This window comes from Rhinoderma darwinii, chromosome 4, assembly GCF_050947455.1.
Source record: "Rhinoderma darwinii isolate aRhiDar2 chromosome 4, aRhiDar2.hap1, whole genome shotgun sequence".
Lineage (NCBI taxonomy): Eukaryota > Metazoa > Chordata > Amphibia > Anura > Rhinodermatidae > Rhinoderma > Rhinoderma darwinii.
Window position 1 is genome coordinate 55,425,236 of NC_134690.1, and position 18,545 is coordinate 55,443,780.

Sequence of the window (18,545 nt, forward strand, 5' to 3'; positions counted from 1 at the left end):
GGTATGTAATATGTTCAGCACTCTCCTAGTGTTATCAAACGCCAGTCGGCCCTTGACGAATCCCACTTGATCACCCTTTACCAAATCAGGCAAAATAGGAGCCAGTCGGTTCGCCAGCACTTTTGCGTATATCTTTAAATCAGAGTTGAGCAATGAGATATGTCTAAAGTTTTGTGGTATGTCGGGGATTTTCTCTGGCTTGGGCAGTGTTACTATTAAGGCCGATTGATTTTCTTTCGGGAATGTTCCGGTAGCTATGGCTTTTTCAAAGACTGCATGTAAGTGAGGAATTAGAATACCAGCAAACTGTTTATAATAGTCATTTGATAACCCATCTGGGCCTGGGGATTTACCCAAAGGTAAAGATGTTATTACTTTAGATATTTCTGTCTGTGTAATAGGTAAATTCAGATTATCTACGTCTTCCTGTGTAAGTTTCGGGAGCGACAAGGTCTTTAAGAACTTATTAATATCTTGTTCCGATACTGGATGAGAAAAGGGGTCAGCGTGTAAATTGTACAGTGAGCTATAATACTCTTTAAATCTATTGGCTATATCCTCTGGGTTATATAATTTTCCAGTATCCGTCCCGTTTCTCAGAAAGGGAATTCGAGACTTCGTATGTTGCACCTTAAGACGGGAGGCCAAGAGTCTAGTTGCTTTATCATTTTGGGAATAATATTTAGCTTTTACAGTCTTTAGGTGTTTCTGATATGTATGTAGAAGACAGCTACGAAGTTGTTGTCTCAACTCGTTAAGTCGTTTTGTATGAGTCATAGATTTCTGAGCTTTATTTAAGAGTTCCAACCGCTTGATCTCATCCAGTATAGATGTAATACTAATATTTCTATCTTTTTTATCTCGATGACCTAATTTGATAAATGTACCTCTAATGAAAGCTTTGTGAGCATTCCAAAGAATATTAGGGTCCGAAACTGAGTTAACATTAGACTGAAAGTATTCATCCTCAAACTGCCTTTTATACTTGGAATGTGACATAATATAAGTATTGTTCCGCCATAGATATGAACGCTTCATACCATGTCTCTCTTCCAGGGATAAAGTAATTGCTGCATGATCAGACCAGGTAATAGTTTCAATAGTGGAATCTTGGGATATCAGTAGGCCCTCTCTATCGACAAGGAACATGTCAATTCTTGAGTATGTGCCATGAGCTGCCGAGAAAAAGGAGTAATCCCTCTCCGTGCTATGTTGTGTTCTCCAAACATCATACAACTCCCTCTGCCACAGTACTTTGCTCAGAGTCCGACCATTTCCTCTGGCAGAGGAGGTTGCATCCATATCGGGGTCAACAATCATGTTAAAGTCTCCGCACATTATAAGTTTCCCCTGTTGCAATTTCGCTACAATCCGTGTTATCTTGTGAAAAAAGCGAATCTGTCCCTTGTTTGGCGAATATACCGACACTATAGTGTAGATAACATTGTTAATTGAACAGATTAGTATAATAAATCGTCCTTTCGGATCTATTTTTTCCACCATAGGTTTAAAAGCGAGAGAATTTTTGAACGCTATCATGACTCCTCTGGATTTAGTGGAATAGTGGGCTTGGTATAGAAATGGGAAGTTTGGATGTTTCAATCGGAATGCGTCTTTCAACATTATATGCGTTTCTTGTGCACATATAACATCGCAAGATAGATTTTTAACTTCTGTCCATAAGAATGACCGTTTTTGTGGGCTATTCAGGCCTTTGACATTTAAAGACATAAATTTTAGTACCATTTTACTACATTATACAATAAGCGGTGATATTCTTCTCTTTTCCCTTTTAGTATTACCCTCCCTATATCAGAATAGTAAATTAGCCACCATAATGCATCAATTTGACCCTTATATAAGTTCGACCCACACAGTATACCTTGAGTACAAAAACATAAACAAAACATCTTACATATAACATAGGCAAATAACACGGCCATTTTTACTCCGAAGAGTATCTGTACAACAGGAGATAGCATTCCAGCTATCTACAAAAGTGAGGGCAAGTAAACCGTAGTTCCTGTTTGCCAACTCTGGATGATCGGAGAGTCAGAACTCCCATGTAATATGTCATAAACCTCAAAGTTTGTCCCTTCTCCGGGATCCCACCACCTGCCACTCATTCGAAATATGCTGAGGTACTTGCTGTTTCGTTTGGCTAGACGTGGGGAGACTCAGATCCCACTGCTTCAACAAGTTGAGTCCATCTTCCACATTCTTGATCGCGTAGAAGGCATTATTTCGGGTGATAAGCAAACGAACCGGAAATCCCCATTTATATAAAATCTTGTTTTCTCTTAAGATGGTAGTTATGGGGATAAGTTGACGTCTCGCTTGGAGTGTCATTGCTGAGAGATCTGTATAGAGCAACAATTGCTGATATGGTTCCGGTAGTTGGCCAGTTTTACGCGTCTTTTCCATTAAGTTTTCTTTCACCGTGTAGAAATGTATGCGCGCCAGCACATTTCTCGGCACAGTATCCGCTAGATGTTTGGGGCGGGGAACCCTATGAGCTCTATCAATAGACATGTCCGCCTCTGTACATTTCGGTAACATAACTTTTATAAATGACTGTATATATGATATCAGGTCTGGAGGGGTTATATTTTCAGGTATGCCCCTGAATTTTATATTATTCCTTCTTGACCTGTCCTCCATATCTGCTACTTTAGTACGTAAAAATTGCATTTCCGATTCCATCTCATAATGTGCGTCTATCAAGTCATTATGTGAACGAGCAAAGTCCCCCATTTTGGATTCAACTTTGTGGACTCTCTGATCCACTTCCTGAATAGCAATTTGAAGAGGGTTAATCAAATGCCCAATATCAGCCTGCAAAGATTGACGTAATGCTTTCAACATTTCCTTCATTATAGAATCAGTCACCATCTTATCTGAGGTGTGCATATCTTCAAATAAATCTGAGGGAGCTATAGATTCTCTATTTTGCATGTCATCAGCTCTTACCTCAGATGTATCTGCATGCGATAGAAGTTGTTGGCTTTGTCTTGTCAGGATCTGTGAGGAAGGTGCGGTCTGCGCCATGATGGATTTTTCCTTCGTAGGACCCAGGTATGTCTGATCTTGAATATGTGCATTCACGCCCTGTTCCGAGGGTTGAGAGTCTAACCGCAAGTCTTTCCCCGCCTGTAGAAGTGTTTGTGTTCGAGGGGAGACAGATATGCTCCTTCGTTGTGGCAGCGTCAGTGAAATACGTTCCACTGATCTCTGCAGTGGTTCTGAGGCAACGGAGTTAGCCGGCGAGTGTGCTTCGGCGCCATCTTGATTTTGCTCCGCCGTGTGTGAGAGATAGAAATCTATAAGTTTCTCCGGTCTTTGGAGAGGCCTTTTTTTTCTCGGCATGTTGCTGCAGGTATCTGGCAGGTTTCTGGCAGGTTAAAGTCTCTTTTTGAGGTCTAATACTGAATGTTCGTCGCTATATTGTTCAACAAGGAGCGGGAGCTAGGTACTCACACGTCCATCCAGTTCAGCAGCCAGGCCACGCCCCCCACCGCCTCTTTTTAGACACTTTCAACGAAGGTCCAAAGAGTGTCCGCAAAATAATAAAAATATAGGCCAATGAGTTGTTCTCTTCCCTCAAATTCTTCAGCGTTCTCTTTAGTCATTTCTTAGTAAACCTATTTTCACTCTCTACATTTTTCACAAGTGACAACCGGAAGTAACAGCCATGACTCCTGAAAGGATAAGGGTCAGTTCACACATAGCGTAAATGCTGCAGATTTTCCACAGCGGATTTAGTTGCAGAAAATCCACAGCATAATACAGTAGCAGCAAAAGTGGATGAGATTTGGAGCATATCCGCCTTGTGTGAACATATCCTAAATCTGCTGGTTATACGTTGATACTTTGCGGACTCTTTAGCACCACATTACTAGGCAGATTTGCCATTCAGGAGCCTAGTAAAACAAGGTGACAACTTCCATAGGAGCTGTAATGGCGGACACTTCCCTGTTATCACCTCTGGAAAACCTGTAAAAAGAACTAACAATTTTATAATACGTGAGAGAAGAGAATAACTCAGGATCTTACATATATTTACTGAGGAGTTTTAGATTTCAGGTGAAAATGCCCTTTAAAGGAGTATTCCCAAGTTAGACCCACACCTATAATCGAGAGGGGGAGGCTGAGCTCAGCTGTTTCTGTAACTCCCGCAGAATAGAATGGAGAGAGCCAAGCACATACCCAGCCCCATCTACACTAGCCCTTGCCTGGAATCTGCAGCCAGTGGCCGCCTCACCAGTCGAAACGGGGGTTAATGGACCCCTGTTCTCAATATAGGTGCGGGTCCCAGAGCTGGGACCCGCATCTTTCACACATTTATGGCACATCCTGTGGATATGCCATAAATGTCCAAGTTAGGAATGACTCTTTAACCACTTAAAAACGCAGATAATTTTGGCCATGAGGATGCAGAAATTCTTTGAATTTGGTCTCACTGTTATGACAGCCATAACTTAATTTTTTTTCGATTTACATACATATATCAGGCCTTGTTGTTTTGTGGGACAAGTTGCAGTATTTAATTGCACCATTTTACGGTACATATAATCTTATTGTTTAACTTTTATAGAACAAAATTTTAGGGTTATGCAAAAAAAAAAAAAAAAAAAAAAACATTCCGCCATATTCGTATGTTATTTACCATGCGGTATAAAGTATTTACATTATTTGGCAAGTCGTTCTAGTTACCAGGATATCACATATGTATAGTTTTTAATGTTTCATTTTTTTTAACCCTTTACAATAGCCATACGGCTGTATACGATCCAATAGACTATGCCCCATGCAGTTGTCACATATATAAAATATTGGCAGGCTGGAGAGGGGTTTAACGAGTGCAGTGCTGCTTCATTGTAGGCAGCGCTTGCACTCATGTCTGCCGGGGCTTTGTGAGCCCTGGAATATACCGCCCTGTAGATAGCACCACCTAAGCTCCCTCTAGGATCGGAATCCCCAGACATCGCTCTGACCAGGGATTCCGCTCCTAGAGGGAGCCCCGACGTCTCTCCACCCCCCCTGTAGTTAGTGCCACCCCCATGTAGATAGCTTCACCCTCCCTGTAGCTAGTGCCACCTGCCACTTGGAGCGGAATCCCCGGTCAGATCGCTCTGCCCGGGGATTTTGCTGCTAGAGGGAGCCTCTGACGTCTCCGTCCATATATGGACAGCGACATCAGGGGCTTCCTCTAGCAGTAGAATCCCCGGCTAGAGTGCTCTGACCGTGGATTCCGCTCCCAGAGGGAGCTTAGGTGGAGCTATCTACAGGGGGTGGCGCTATCTACAAGGGGGGGTGGTGCTTTCTACAGGGGGTGCGGTGCTATCTACAGGGAGTGTGGTGCTATCTACCATGGGCACTGTGGCACTATATGGGCTCTACCTATAGGGGACACTGTGGCGCTATCTACATGGACACGGTGTGTGGCACTATCTACAATGGGAGCTGTGACACCATGTGGGCACTCTGGCACTATATACAGTGGGCAATGTGGCAATTTTTTTTTAATGGCCATGAGAAACAGATGACAAATGGGGGTAAGAAAGAAAAAAAAACAAAAAAAAAACTGTCAGACTGAAAGGAGATAGATTCAAATTTTGAGACCCATTGATGCAAAACAGCCATGAAAAACTGACAGTTAAACCGTCGTGTGTGTATATAGCCTTATCGCCCTCTTCACTCTCCCCTCACAGCAATCTAGGCTGATGGAGAGAAGACGACTAATTGTTACAGAGCTACAACAGCGTATATATAAATATATTCAAAATATGGAATTAGAGTAGTTTAGAAAATGAAAGCCTCAAAAGTCTTATAAAAAAAACAAAGTAAAAATTAGTTGTGATATTCAAAGCGATTGCAATGATTTTTTTTTTTGTTGTTGTCCCACTAGGACTTTTACTTTTAACAAATAATGCACAGGATTGCCTCTGTATTCTAGCGCCTGCCAGTGAAAAACAGACAGGCACTTATTAGGCCATGACTAAGGGTACTATTACACCGCCCGACAAGGGCCGTGTAAGCGAGCGCCGATCAAGATCTGGCTAGTCTCCTCCTATCACACGGAGCAAAGATTAGATATGTATAGGGACGAGTGCTCATTACTATGATCGTTCGTCCTCATACATTTTCATCATGTCGGCAGCGCGTCTCTCTGATTACACAGGGAGATGTGCTGCCGACAACGATGATTTTTAATTCTGCATAAAAGAGCAGATCATCCCATGAATGAGCGTTTGCCCGTTCATCGGCTGATCGTTGCCCTGATTACACTGTGCAACGATTGGGAACGGGCGCTCATATAAAAGCGTGTTTGCCCTTGTAACAGGGCCTTAAGGCATGGCCTTATAGGCAACTACATATGGCAGTAAGAAGCCTTCCTTAGGCCCCTAGCTGAAATATTTAACGGTTGTCTGGGTCGGTGATGGGGAAGACAAAAGGGAGCTCCCTCGCTTTATTGTGATCGCTTAGATGCTACTGTCACTATTGACCGCAACATCTAAGCGATGTATTAAATGGACTACATACTGAATGGATACAATGAGACCGGGGATGACATCAGAGATGTTATACTGCCATTATAATAAAAATGAACATACCAAGTCCTCGCACTGTGTGTGCTTTAGCCTCCTCGCTATGTCCAGCGGTGTTTCCCCTGCTTCATTGGCTGCAATTCAAAAATAAAGAAAACCATAAATTATATCTCAGATACTTTCTTCTCGCTGTTATCAGCCCAGATACTGGATTTCCAAGCAAATACCTAATACCGGAAGATAAAGTAAATCATATCTATGCAATACACAGACATAAGTCGGGTCACAGGCACTTTATGAGGTCAAGAGTCAACACATGAAGTGCATGAATAATTTGACAACTGGTGTTACCTTTCCCAATGTCAATGGGGTTTCCAATCGGTACTGTCAATATATTCTACAGCACTGTACATAGAAAGAAAACCATGTAATGTAGGGAAAGAAACTGTCGGAGTAAGGTGGTGTGACAGGGGTTGGAGCAGAGTCCATAAACATGTCGCAGCAGCATCTATTCACATCTACTACAATGCGGGGAGGGACTCTGCTTACTTACTTAAAGAAGCACTCCTAGCAAAAATGTTTTGGGGAAAGCATGGTTATAAATAGAGATGAGCGAACCGGGACAACCGAACCCGGTTTCGGACCGAACATCGGGAAAAGTTTGGTTCGCAGCGAATCCGAACTTCACCGGGTTCGGCGGAACACGTTTTGACCGAACCCGGCGGAGATAGTCACTGTCCACGGTGCTGAAAGAGTTAAACGATCGGCAGTAACTGTTTCAGCACCCTGGACAGTGACTTCCGATCACAATATACATCAACGTGTAAAAATAATATAAGTTCCTACTTACCGATAACTCCCTGCTTCTTCCTCCAGTCCGACCTCCCGGGATGACGATTCAGTCCAAGTGACGGCTGCAGCCAATCACAGGCCAATCCCAGGCTGCAGCGGTCACATGGACTGCCGCGTCATCCCGGGAGGTCGGACTGGATGTCGAGAGGGACGCGTCACCAAGGCAATGACCGGGAGGCCGGACTGGAGGAAGCAGGAAGTTCTCGGTAAGTATGAACGTTTTTTTTTTTTTTACAGGTTACTCTATATTCTGATCGGAATTCACTGTCCAGGGTGCTGAAACAGTTACTGCCGATCAGTTAACTCTTTCAGCACCCTGGACAGTGACTATTTACGGACGTCGCCTAGCAACGCTGCCGTAATGACAGGTGCACACATGTAGCCACCCGTCATTACGGCAGCTCCATAGACTTCTATGGGCTGCCAATGCCGTTATTACGGCCTGAAATAGGACATGTTCTATCTTTTTCAACGGCACGGGCACCTTCCCGTAAGAAAACGGGAAGGTACCCGTGGCCAATAGAAGTCTATGAGCCCGTTATTACGGGTCGTAAATACGACCCGTAATAACAGGAGTTTTTACGGTCGTGTGCATATATGCAAATGAACTTTGAAATGGATAACTGGGCGTTTTTTTTTTCGTTATGTCCAACTGAGCGTGTATTGTGTTTTTAACTGGGCGTGTTTATGTGTATGACGCTGACCAATCAGTGACCAGTCAGCGTCATACACTCCTCAACATCTGCACGCTCCTCTCCTGAAATATTCTGTGCTGCTGTACTATATAAGTGGATCGAGCATTTAAAAGAAACAAGATCCTGACCTGTCCACAGATTTTAAGGCAGCACAGAGTATTTCAGGAGATGAGCGTGCGGATCTTGTGCGGGGTGGTGACTTGCCAATCATGTGAAGGTGTTATTGAGGACAGGAGTGGAGGAGCGGTAACAGACTGAGAGCTACGTAATGGTAAGAGCAGAGTTCACAGCAGCACAGAATATTTCAGGAGAGGAGCGTGCAGATGTTGAGGAGTGTATGACGCTGAGAGGCCGCGGCAGCCTGTGATTGGCTGCAGAGGCGGTCACGTGACGTGCGTGACCGCCACTACAGCCTGTGATTGGCTGCAGCGGCGACATGGATGAAACGTCATCGCTGGAGGCCGGACAGGAGGAATGTACTGTCAAGGTTGCTGAAAGAGTTAGTGCAGCCCATTAACTCTTTCAGCACCCTGGACAGTACCATGCTCGGCACACGGAAATTACAGGTTCGGTCAGAACTAGTTCGGTCCAAATCGAACTTTTTCGTGAAATTCGGCGAACTAGCCGAACCGAACTTTTCATAAGTTCGCTCATCTCTAGTTCTAAAACTCCCGGACAGCTTGATCTTGTAGTTTCAGCCTCTGTTCCGCGTAGCCATGGGCTAATGTTCGGGCCAAAACAATGTTTAAACAAGGTAGGTTGGTCGGCTGATTTGACCTTTTATGCTGACCTGAAAATCATTGATTTAGGCCGGACATCTCCCCGTGTAAACAGTGGATGTGCTGCCGACATTATGTAAGATGTATGGGGACTCAACAATTGTATAAAGAGCTTTTAAACGAGCGCCGATCGACCTGTAATTATCCTCGATCAGCGCTCCTGATGGGCAAATATCTGCAGGTGTAAACCAACCTTTAGCCAGACTGGGGGTCACGTGACCAGATGGCAGCGCCCAGAATGGAGGCTAAAAACACAAGATATGACCATAGGGCAACTTAAAGAGACTGTCACCAGTTTATCAATTCCCTATCTCCTAACTAATCTAATAGGCGCTTTGCTGCTGATAACTACAGTGTGATTTGTTTTAAAAAAATATATATTATTTGCACAGTTATGAGCATTTTTCTAAATATGTAAATTAGCTTTTATTAGACAAGTGGGAGGTAACATCAGCGATTCTCCTGAGGTGGAGCCGCCTCCCAGCCTCTGACCTGTCCTATCAGCATGAAGCTGCTTCACGCAGTGTGAGAGACGGAGGCTGGAGGGAAGGGGGGGGGGGGGAATCGCTTCAAATAGCCATATCTCGGGCTGTGGACCACCTAGAACAGTGGGTCTAAAGATTCTAATCTTTCATATGACACCAGGATCGCAGTTCTAACTGTGAAACAATATCGTCAGTTGAATACACAGTCGGGAATGGAAGCTTTATACTATATGATCACATTGTGTTGCTGGGCAGGGAAGGGGGAGAAGCTGTGTGCTGATTGGACAGCGTCATACAGAAAACCTTACACCGCCCAGAGTGAAAAGAAAGAATCACCTCCCATTTGGCTATTAGGCCGACATTAGCATATTTAGAAAAATGCTCATAACTTTGCAAATAAGCTTTTTGGAAAATAAATCACACTGTAGTTAATAGCAGCAAAGCACCTATTAGATTAGTTAGGAGATAGGGAATTAATAAACTGGAGACAGAGTCCCTTTAATTACAAAGAGGTGGGGGGGGGGGAGATTTTAGCTTGGAGTGCTTTATTACGGATTTTAAATGAAGTGGTTATAGACGTTCATTATTTGTGTGTTATGTTCCAATAAAACATGGAGGCTTTCAATGGATAGTTTGAATCGTTTTGGAGATATGTACCGCAAGGACTCTTACAGGACCATCTATTTGAAGTATACAGCAGGAAATGCTCCCAACATGTACCTTTGATGGATGCATCTGACATATGCAACTGTATGCCATATAGTTGGATATTTTGCCCATAAACCACCATTGGACACTGTGCAGTATACGTTTTTTTCCGCAGTTTGAATAGACCAATTATTTGAAGAGAAAAGAATACCTGCTTTCCAGATGAGAGTATACATATAAATCTATATTTGAGGCAAGCCATAATTTATCTTTCAAATGATAAATATCCAACATATACGAGGAACATATTCCATCATCGGGTGCATGGTACGTACCTATCTCTATGGAGGCCTTCCCTCTCAGCAGTAGTTTAAGGCACTCGGCGTTGTCGGTTAAGCAGCAGTAGTGAAGTGCGGTGCTGCCTTTCACAGTCTGTTTGTCCAAATTACCACTGCAGACAAAACACAGTTCTCCAGTTAAGAAATGTATCAGGTACTGGTGGCTGGACCAGGATGACATACATCACTTAAAGTTGTGCATTCAGGAAAGGGTAAAAAAAGGAGGTACACCCCATAATGTAGGTACAGCTAAAAAACTACAACTATTATCCTAACTATAACTATCTAAGCTGCCCTAAAAGACAGCATGTCAGCAGGAGACGCCGCTGTAGTTTTAAGTATATTTTAGATGCTCTATTACGATTGCTCTCCCCAATAAAAGTCTTAGGCCTCATGCACACGACCGTATTTTTTCCCACCCGTAAATACTGGCGTAAATACGGGTCCGGTGTCACACGTATTCCACCCGTTTTGCACCAGTATTTACGAACCCGTGCCCGTATATATGGGTCCGGTGTCACACGTATTCCACCCGTATTTACGAGCGCGTTTTTGGCGGCAAAATAGCACTGCACTAATCGGCAGCCCCTTCTCTCTATCAGTGCAGGATAGAGAGAAGGGACAGCCTTTTCTGTAATAAAAGTTAAAGAAATTCATACTTACCCGGCCGTGGTCTTGGTGACGCGTCCCTCTCTTCACATCCAGCCCGACATCCCTGGATGACGCGGCACTCCATGTGACCTCTGCATCCTGTGATTGACCTGTGATTGGCTGCAGCGGTCACATGGCCTGAAACGTCATCCAGGACGTCGGGCCGGATGTCGAGAGAGACGCGTCACCAAGGCAACGGGCGGGAGACCGGACTGGAGGAAGCAGGAAGTTGTCGGTAAGTATGAACGTCTTTTATTTTTTACAGGTTCCTTATACTGATCGGTAGTCACTGTCCAGGGTGCTGAGTTACTGCCGATCAGTTAACTCTTTCAGCTCCCTGGACAGTGACTATTTACTGACGTCGCTTAGCAACGCTGCCGTAATGACGGGTGCACACATGTAGCCACCCGTTATTACGAGAGCTCCATAGACTTCTATGGACTGTCCGTGCCGTTATTACGGCCTGAAATAGGACATGTTCTATCTTTTTCAACGGCACGGGCACCTTCCCGTGAGAAAACGGGAAGGCACCCGTCGCCAATAGAAGTCTATGAGCCCGTTATTAGGGGTCGTAATTACGACCCGTAATAACGGGAGTTTTTACGGTCGTGTGCATGAGGCCTTAATGGAACATTTAAAGGCCATCTCCATCCAGACTGCATTCATACAGGAATGTAACCAGCTCCTGAAGGCTTTTATCATGGTCCAGAAATTTAAAAGTGATTTTCCGCAGTCGTCCCACAAACTCAATATTTGGAATTCTCCTATACAAAACTATAATATCGGTCAGTGTGCAGACCAATAGTGTCATAAGAATGGTATTTTATTTAGGCCTCATGCACACTTCCATCACCGTTTTCTCGGCCGTTTTTGACGGATCCGTGTGTCCGTTTTTGCTTCCGTGTGCACTCCGTTTCCGTTCCGTGTTTCCGTTTTACACGGACGTTTTGCTTCCGTTTAAAAAAACGTATGTGAACTTCATTTGAACCTGTCACATGTCCCAGGAAACACCCATAGAAAGTTTACAAGACGTTTTTGGTGCTGTTTTCTGCAGCTTTCAGAGCATAGAGAACAGTTTGAGATGACTCTGCTTGGCTTACTTTGGTTTTTTGGAGTGAAAATATGAGCCTATCTTCAGGAATGAATGTTTACTGTAGTCTGTGAACTTTTGCTCACCCAGCCGTTGCTATGGCAACGGATCCGTCAAAAATGGACGGCACACGGAAGCCTTCCGTGTGCCATCCGTTTTTTTCACTGACCCATTGATTTCTATGGGCCACACGGTCACTGAATCACTGACCAAAGTAGGACATGCTCTACTTTGCACGGAACGGAACAACGGATCCGTTTAAATAACTGAAGTGTGCATGGGGCCATTGAAATGAATGGATTCAGGGTGCTATCAGTGACAAAAACGGATAGCACCCTGAAGGAAAAAACTGATGTGTGCATGAAGCCTAAGGGACAGTGGGCACATTTATCAAAAGAAATGGGCCACAAATGCTCCATATTTATGAAACACGTGCACCATTATTAATCTTGTCCTGAGACATCGCTAAGTGATCATCTGTGAAAACCCCGGGAAAAACACTGTTTTGTGCCTCCCTAAAAAACAGGCTACAGGTAAAAGCAGAACATTTTTCTGCTAAAAAATATTTCAAGATTACAAAAGAGTAAACTAAATTTTACCATTCAGTGCTAATATACCCACCATGGGTACCATGTACTGTATATGCAGTGTTCAAACAATACCGCCATACAGTGTTCAAACAATACCGCCATACAGTGTTCAAACAACACCGCCATACACTGCTCAAACAACACCGCCATACACTGCTCAAACACCGCCATACACTGCTCAAACAACACCGCCATACACTGCTCAAACAACACCGCCATACACTGCTCCAACAACACCGCCATACACTGCTCCAACAATACCGCCATACACTGCTCCAACAATACCGCCATACACTGCTCCAACAATACCGCCATACACTGCTCAAACAATACCGCCATACACTGCTCAAACAATACCGCCATACACTGCTCAAACAATACCGCCATACACTGCTCAAACAATACCGCCATACACTGCTCAAACAATACCGCCATACACTGCTCAAACAATACCGCCATACACTGCTCAAACAATACCGCCATACACTGTTCAAACAATACCGCCATACACTGCTCAAAAAAATACCGCCATACACTGCTCAAAACAATAAAAAAAAAAACACCATACGGTGCTAAAAACAATACCACTATACACTGCTCAAATAATAAATGTCTTGAGGAGTGTGGTGGAGGACCCATGGCAGATGTCTAGTATGCCGTCAGTTGCGCCAAATTATGCTACACATTTTCCCTTTATAAGGGGTCGTTCTTGTGACACGATTGACAGACGTGCCCTAGTAAGTAGTTATATTGGAACAAATAATACCAACTTTTGTACGCAACATATTACATTTAGCTCAATTCACAGCATACTAGACATACTTTTCTTCACCACCTCATGGCTGTTGTACATGTACGCTAGTAATTTGTGCCAAAAAATGGTTCCAGTACATACATAATTTTGCGCAATTCTTGCAGGTTGTTTTACAACTTCCCTTTGATAGATCTTGTAAAATAAAAAAAGGCATCCATTACTTACGTCCTTATCTAATGCTGGTAACGACACCTTTTTGGCATATTTCATTTGATAACGGTGCCCAAATTACTAAGCTTACTGTAACACAATGATAGTCATTTGCGTATGTTTACACGGGATACTTTCGGGCATTTTTCAGGCCGTAAACGCCTGAAAAATCGGAAGCAGAACGCCTCCAAACATCTGCCCACTGATTTCAAATGGGAAAAACGGCGTTCTGTTCCAACGGGCCATTTATTTACGTGGCCGTTTTGAAAAACGTCCACATAAAAAAACCGCCTACGAAAAAGAAGTGCATCTCACTTCTTGAGCCGTTTATCATTGACTATAGAAAGACAGCTCCAAAAACGGCCGTAAAAAACGCGAGTGGCTTAAAAAAAACGTCTGAAAATCAGGAGCGGTTTTCCCTTGAAATCAGCTCTGTATTTTCAGCCGTTTTTGATTTTGTGTGTGCACATACCCTCAAACGTACCTATTTTGCATCAGGAAATCAACTATGTGCAGTGAGGTACGGTCGACTGATCTGACAGCAAGATGTAGCGCAGTTTCTCCTTGTTCCTAGAAAGAAAAGAAAAAAAAGAGGAAGAGAACCTATAATTGGACATGGCAAGTAATGATGTTATATAGGTCACAGTTAAGCGGATATAGAACGTGTATGCACCGGGTAATTGTCACAGGCACATATGGTGACCTCACATTTGTGTGTGATTCATGTGAGCAGAATGCACTGTATCACTCCACAGCAAACAATCTTCACTTTTAAGGATTTCCAAAAAGTCAAATAATGATCATTTGTTGAACATTGATTTAAAAAAAAAAAAAAAAAAAAATTCTCTAATGCGGAGCCCAAAACCATTTACTGCATTTTTAATCTTTCCACGATAAGCTGTTAAAACAAACGGAGGAAAATTCAGAACCCCCCTCCCCCCACTAGTACTCATTACTTGAAAAATATAATAATACAGGTTAAGCATCAAGGCTCTTCTTAAACTTGTTCAAAGAATCAACCATCACCACATCCATACTCTCACTGCTCTTACAGTAAAGAATCCCCGTCTGTGATGATGGTGAAACCTTTTTTTCCTCTAGACGTGGAGGATCCCCCCTTGTCCTCGTGACAGGTGTAAAAAGATTAGACAGATCTCTGTACTGTCCAGTTACATATTTGTACATTGTAATTAGATCGCCCCTAAGCCGTTTTTTTTCTAAATTGAATAGCCCCAGGTTTGATAACCTTTCTTGGTACTGCAATCCACCCATTCCCTTAATTACCTCCGTTCTTTGCACCCGTTCTAGTTCAGCCATGTCCTCATCATACACAAGAGCCCAAATATTGAACAATATTCCATGTGTGGTCTGACTACGGATTTGTATAGAGGCACAACTATGTTCTGGCCATCTGGGCCTCTCTTGATGCAACCCATGATTTTATTTTCCTTGGCAGCATCTGCCTGGCACCAGTAGAAACTCCAATACTCTGCTTCATTAAGAATTCAAAACCGGAAAAATTTGTAAGAAATAATTCTTATTTAGAAGTTCTGTCAAAAAAATGTATATGGTCTGGAGAAAATATTTATGTCCATGGTATTGCTGGGCATAAGGGCAGGTGCCACAAAGGGGAGCAATACCCTCTAACCACTATAGAGGCATCTCCATGACCGTCTAACAGTCCCCTGCGTTGTTAAACATTAGGGTAACACAGAAACGTGGGTTGTTGTTTTCTTTGTTAAATATTTATTTTCTGCTACTTATATAGCGCCAACTTATTCTGCAGCGCTGTACACAGGCTGTCACCACTTACGTCAGTACCTGTGCTCAATAAAACGCAATCTAAATTCCTTTTCTCCAACACACACACTGGGCACAGTTACTTAGGAAGCCAGGCAATCTATCAGTATGTTTTTGGAGTTAGGGAAGAAACAGGGGAGACCCGTGCAAACCATGCAGATGTTGTCCTTGATCAGATTTGACTCCCAGTGCTGCAAGGGAAAAATGCTAACCACTGAGCCATGATGCGATCACCGTCTTAAAGGGCGAATACCCAAACATGAAAAATAACAGACTTTACATGTAGTCACTGAATAAAAGGGGCACTCACATGCCCGTTTGCCAACGGAATAGTTTCTGTCAGGTCTACTCCATCTGCGTGCAGTTGTACCAGTGCATGTATGTCCCTGGTCTTGACGGCATCACATAGGCAGTGCAGTTTAGATGCGTTGTCAACATATTTCTTTCTTGCATACTTTTTTTCAATGTACTTTGCAGTAATGTAATCTTTCCTGGCATTCCTGTAATGATGGGGGGAAAAGCACAGCTTACATGTAGAGAGGCTCCAAACAAGTCACCAAACAAGTCACCAAAACTGAACAGTGATGGTTTTCATGCAACCGCTGTGGACTGGTAGTCTAACAATTGTCACAAAGGCAGTGATTGCCTGCCATTAAAAGGGGTACTCTTATCTTATAATATTATGGCATATGACTAGGATCGGTCATAACATCATGATCAGTGGGAGGGCCGGCCTTAGGATAGACGGTGCCCTGCCTTGTACCTTCTGTTGGGATCCCTCCATATGGTATACGGTCATATGAGGTACAAATAACTACATATAATTTTGTGCCAAATTATTAGCACCACACAGGATAGTGCAAAAATAAGTATCCGATGTTGACCACTGAAAAAATAATATAGTACACAATGTCTAAGTAATAATGTCTCACAATGCCAAGTAAATAACACCGTATAGCGCTCAAACAAAACCAACATACAGTGACCAAATAACAGTCCATAACTAAAGTCCTCTAATAACAGTGCTATGCAATGTCTACATAACACTGCAATACAATATTAAGGCGTCGTTCACACGATCGGGATTTGGCACAAATTTCCGGGCAGATTCCGAGCCAAAATCTGCTTTAAAATTGCTACCAATCAGCCTCCCATTCAAGTCCTTTCATTCCGTGACCCAGAAAAAAAATATGTATCTGACTTTTTGCAGAATCCTACCAATTTGAAAATGGACTACAAAAATCTGGAGGAAGCAGGTGGAGACGTTACAAATCCATTTCGGATTTTCAAGTGGAAAATCCTTAACGTGTGAACATACTCTAAAGATTTGTTGTGTTCACACGTTTATCGGCGGTGCCCCCAGCAGAAGGGACAGCGGATTGGAATCACCCTGTGCGACCGCACAGGTCTCTTATCCCAAAGGCCAGCATTGCTCACGGGGTCTGACCTTTGGGACACTCCTGCCTATCACAACAAAGGCCCCTCTTTGGCTTATTTCCTGCACAGAACCTAACCAGGCCACCACCGGCTGTGCAGGAAATTGCACCACAGCCCCATTTTAATAAATGAGCGTGTGTATGGTAGTTCCCTGGACAGCGGGTGGCTAAGGCGGGATTCACACGACCGGGTCGGGTCCGAGCCCGAGTGCCGGCCGGTAAAATCGGCCATTCTGCCCGGCCGGTTTGCATAAAGTTATGAATCCGTGCCGGGCAGATCCGGACAGTGACATCAGCGGCAACTCCTGAAGGGGAATCCCCATGTGTTCGGGGATTCCGCTTCAGGAGTTTCCCCTGATGTCACTGCCCAGATATGGACAGAGACATCAAGCGCTCTGTCCAGGAGCGGAATCCCCGAACACACGGGGATTCCGCTCCTTCAAGGAGCTAAAGTGCGGCTAGCACATAACAGAGCGGGGAGATACCTCCCCGCTCTGCTATAGTGGCGTCGCTACAGTAGTAGCAGCCGCAGCTGCTGCTGCTACTAGCGGCGCCATCAAAGGTGTCGCCGGGCCAGGGCGCTTTTAAAACAAACAGGAGAAGGGAGCCAGCGCAGCGCTCCCTTCCACCTGCTGTACACCCCGGCCCTGCCACACCGTGTACAGCGATGCCATTCGTCAGAATGGCATCAACTCCTCCTCCTCACATGCACTCTGCGCTGTGAGGAGGAGGAGATAGAGCGCAAGAGCCGGAAAACCCGGCCGTCACTCGGGACACATCCCGGTGATGGCCGGGTATTACCCGGCCCCATAGACTTCTATGGGAGCCGGGCGGCCGGGTACCCGGGCGAAAATAGAGCATGTCCTATTTTTTGACGGGCGGTTTTCCCGGCCGTCAAAAAATCGGTCGTGTGAATAGCCCCATTAGGGGTCTATTATTTCTAATGCAGCCGGGTGCCGGCCGATTTATGAACGGCCGGCACCCGGCCGGGAAACCCTGCCGTGTGAATGAGGCCTTAGAGCGTCGCTGTGCAGGAAAAATCCAGGAAGAGGCCCAAGCGCTTAACCAGCACTGCTGCTCCTTCATTCTGAGGATCGTAGGTGTCACAGCAGTCAGATTAGTAAGTGATGAAATATCCTAATGGTATGCCATCACTTACTTTAGTAGGAAAACCCTTTTAATTAGAGGCTAGAGCTAGAATAGAGACTTTGCCAAAATGGCATTATTCTATAGGATGTTGTATTGGTCAATCCACTACACGACAATCCATTAGATGTGATATTTTTGGATGATGCTTCAGCAATGTTCTCCCATCCAACAGTAGGGTTTGTATTACATTCCGTCTTATCGTGAAATTCCAGTGAAAAGTATAATTATTCACGGTGTTTATTTATTAGGGAGTCTAAAGGACGAAAGGCAATTCCCCACACAGTTCTAAAGATTTGCCTGAATCACCCACATTCACTGCAAGTCCTGGTGCCAAATTCTCATGCATGTCTTTACCACTTCTATCCGGAAGCAATATGGCTGCTACTTCCTAGCACTAGAGTGTGGATAACTAGGTAAACGAAAGTTACCTTATAGCTTATACTTATATTGTCAGAGAAAGTTTCAGCGGGTGGCACATTTCTGCTGTATTGGTGAAATGTAGTATAACATGGTGCCCATT

At 44.0% G+C, this 18,545-nt stretch overlaps 1 protein-coding gene across 4 annotated transcripts in view; it reads right to left on the bottom strand.

The window, feature by feature from the left end:
- ASAP2 (ArfGAP with SH3 domain, ankyrin repeat and PH domain 2) overlaps positions 1-18,545 on the bottom strand; it is a 217,378-nt gene that overhangs the window by 28,160 nt on the left and 170,673 nt on the right. For all 4 annotated transcript variants that reach the window (XM_075861122.1, XM_075861123.1, XM_075861124.1 and 1 more), the window contains 4 exons: positions 15,751-15,940; positions 14,125-14,210; positions 10,343-10,458; positions 6,615-6,682 (listed from right to left, as the gene is read on the bottom strand). In XM_075861122.1, the coding sequence (XP_075717237.1) occupies positions 6,615-6,682; positions 10,343-10,458; positions 14,125-14,210; positions 15,751-15,940 (460 nt within the window). The remainder of the gene's footprint in view (positions 1-6,614; positions 6,683-10,342; positions 10,459-14,124; positions 14,211-15,750; positions 15,941-18,545) is intronic.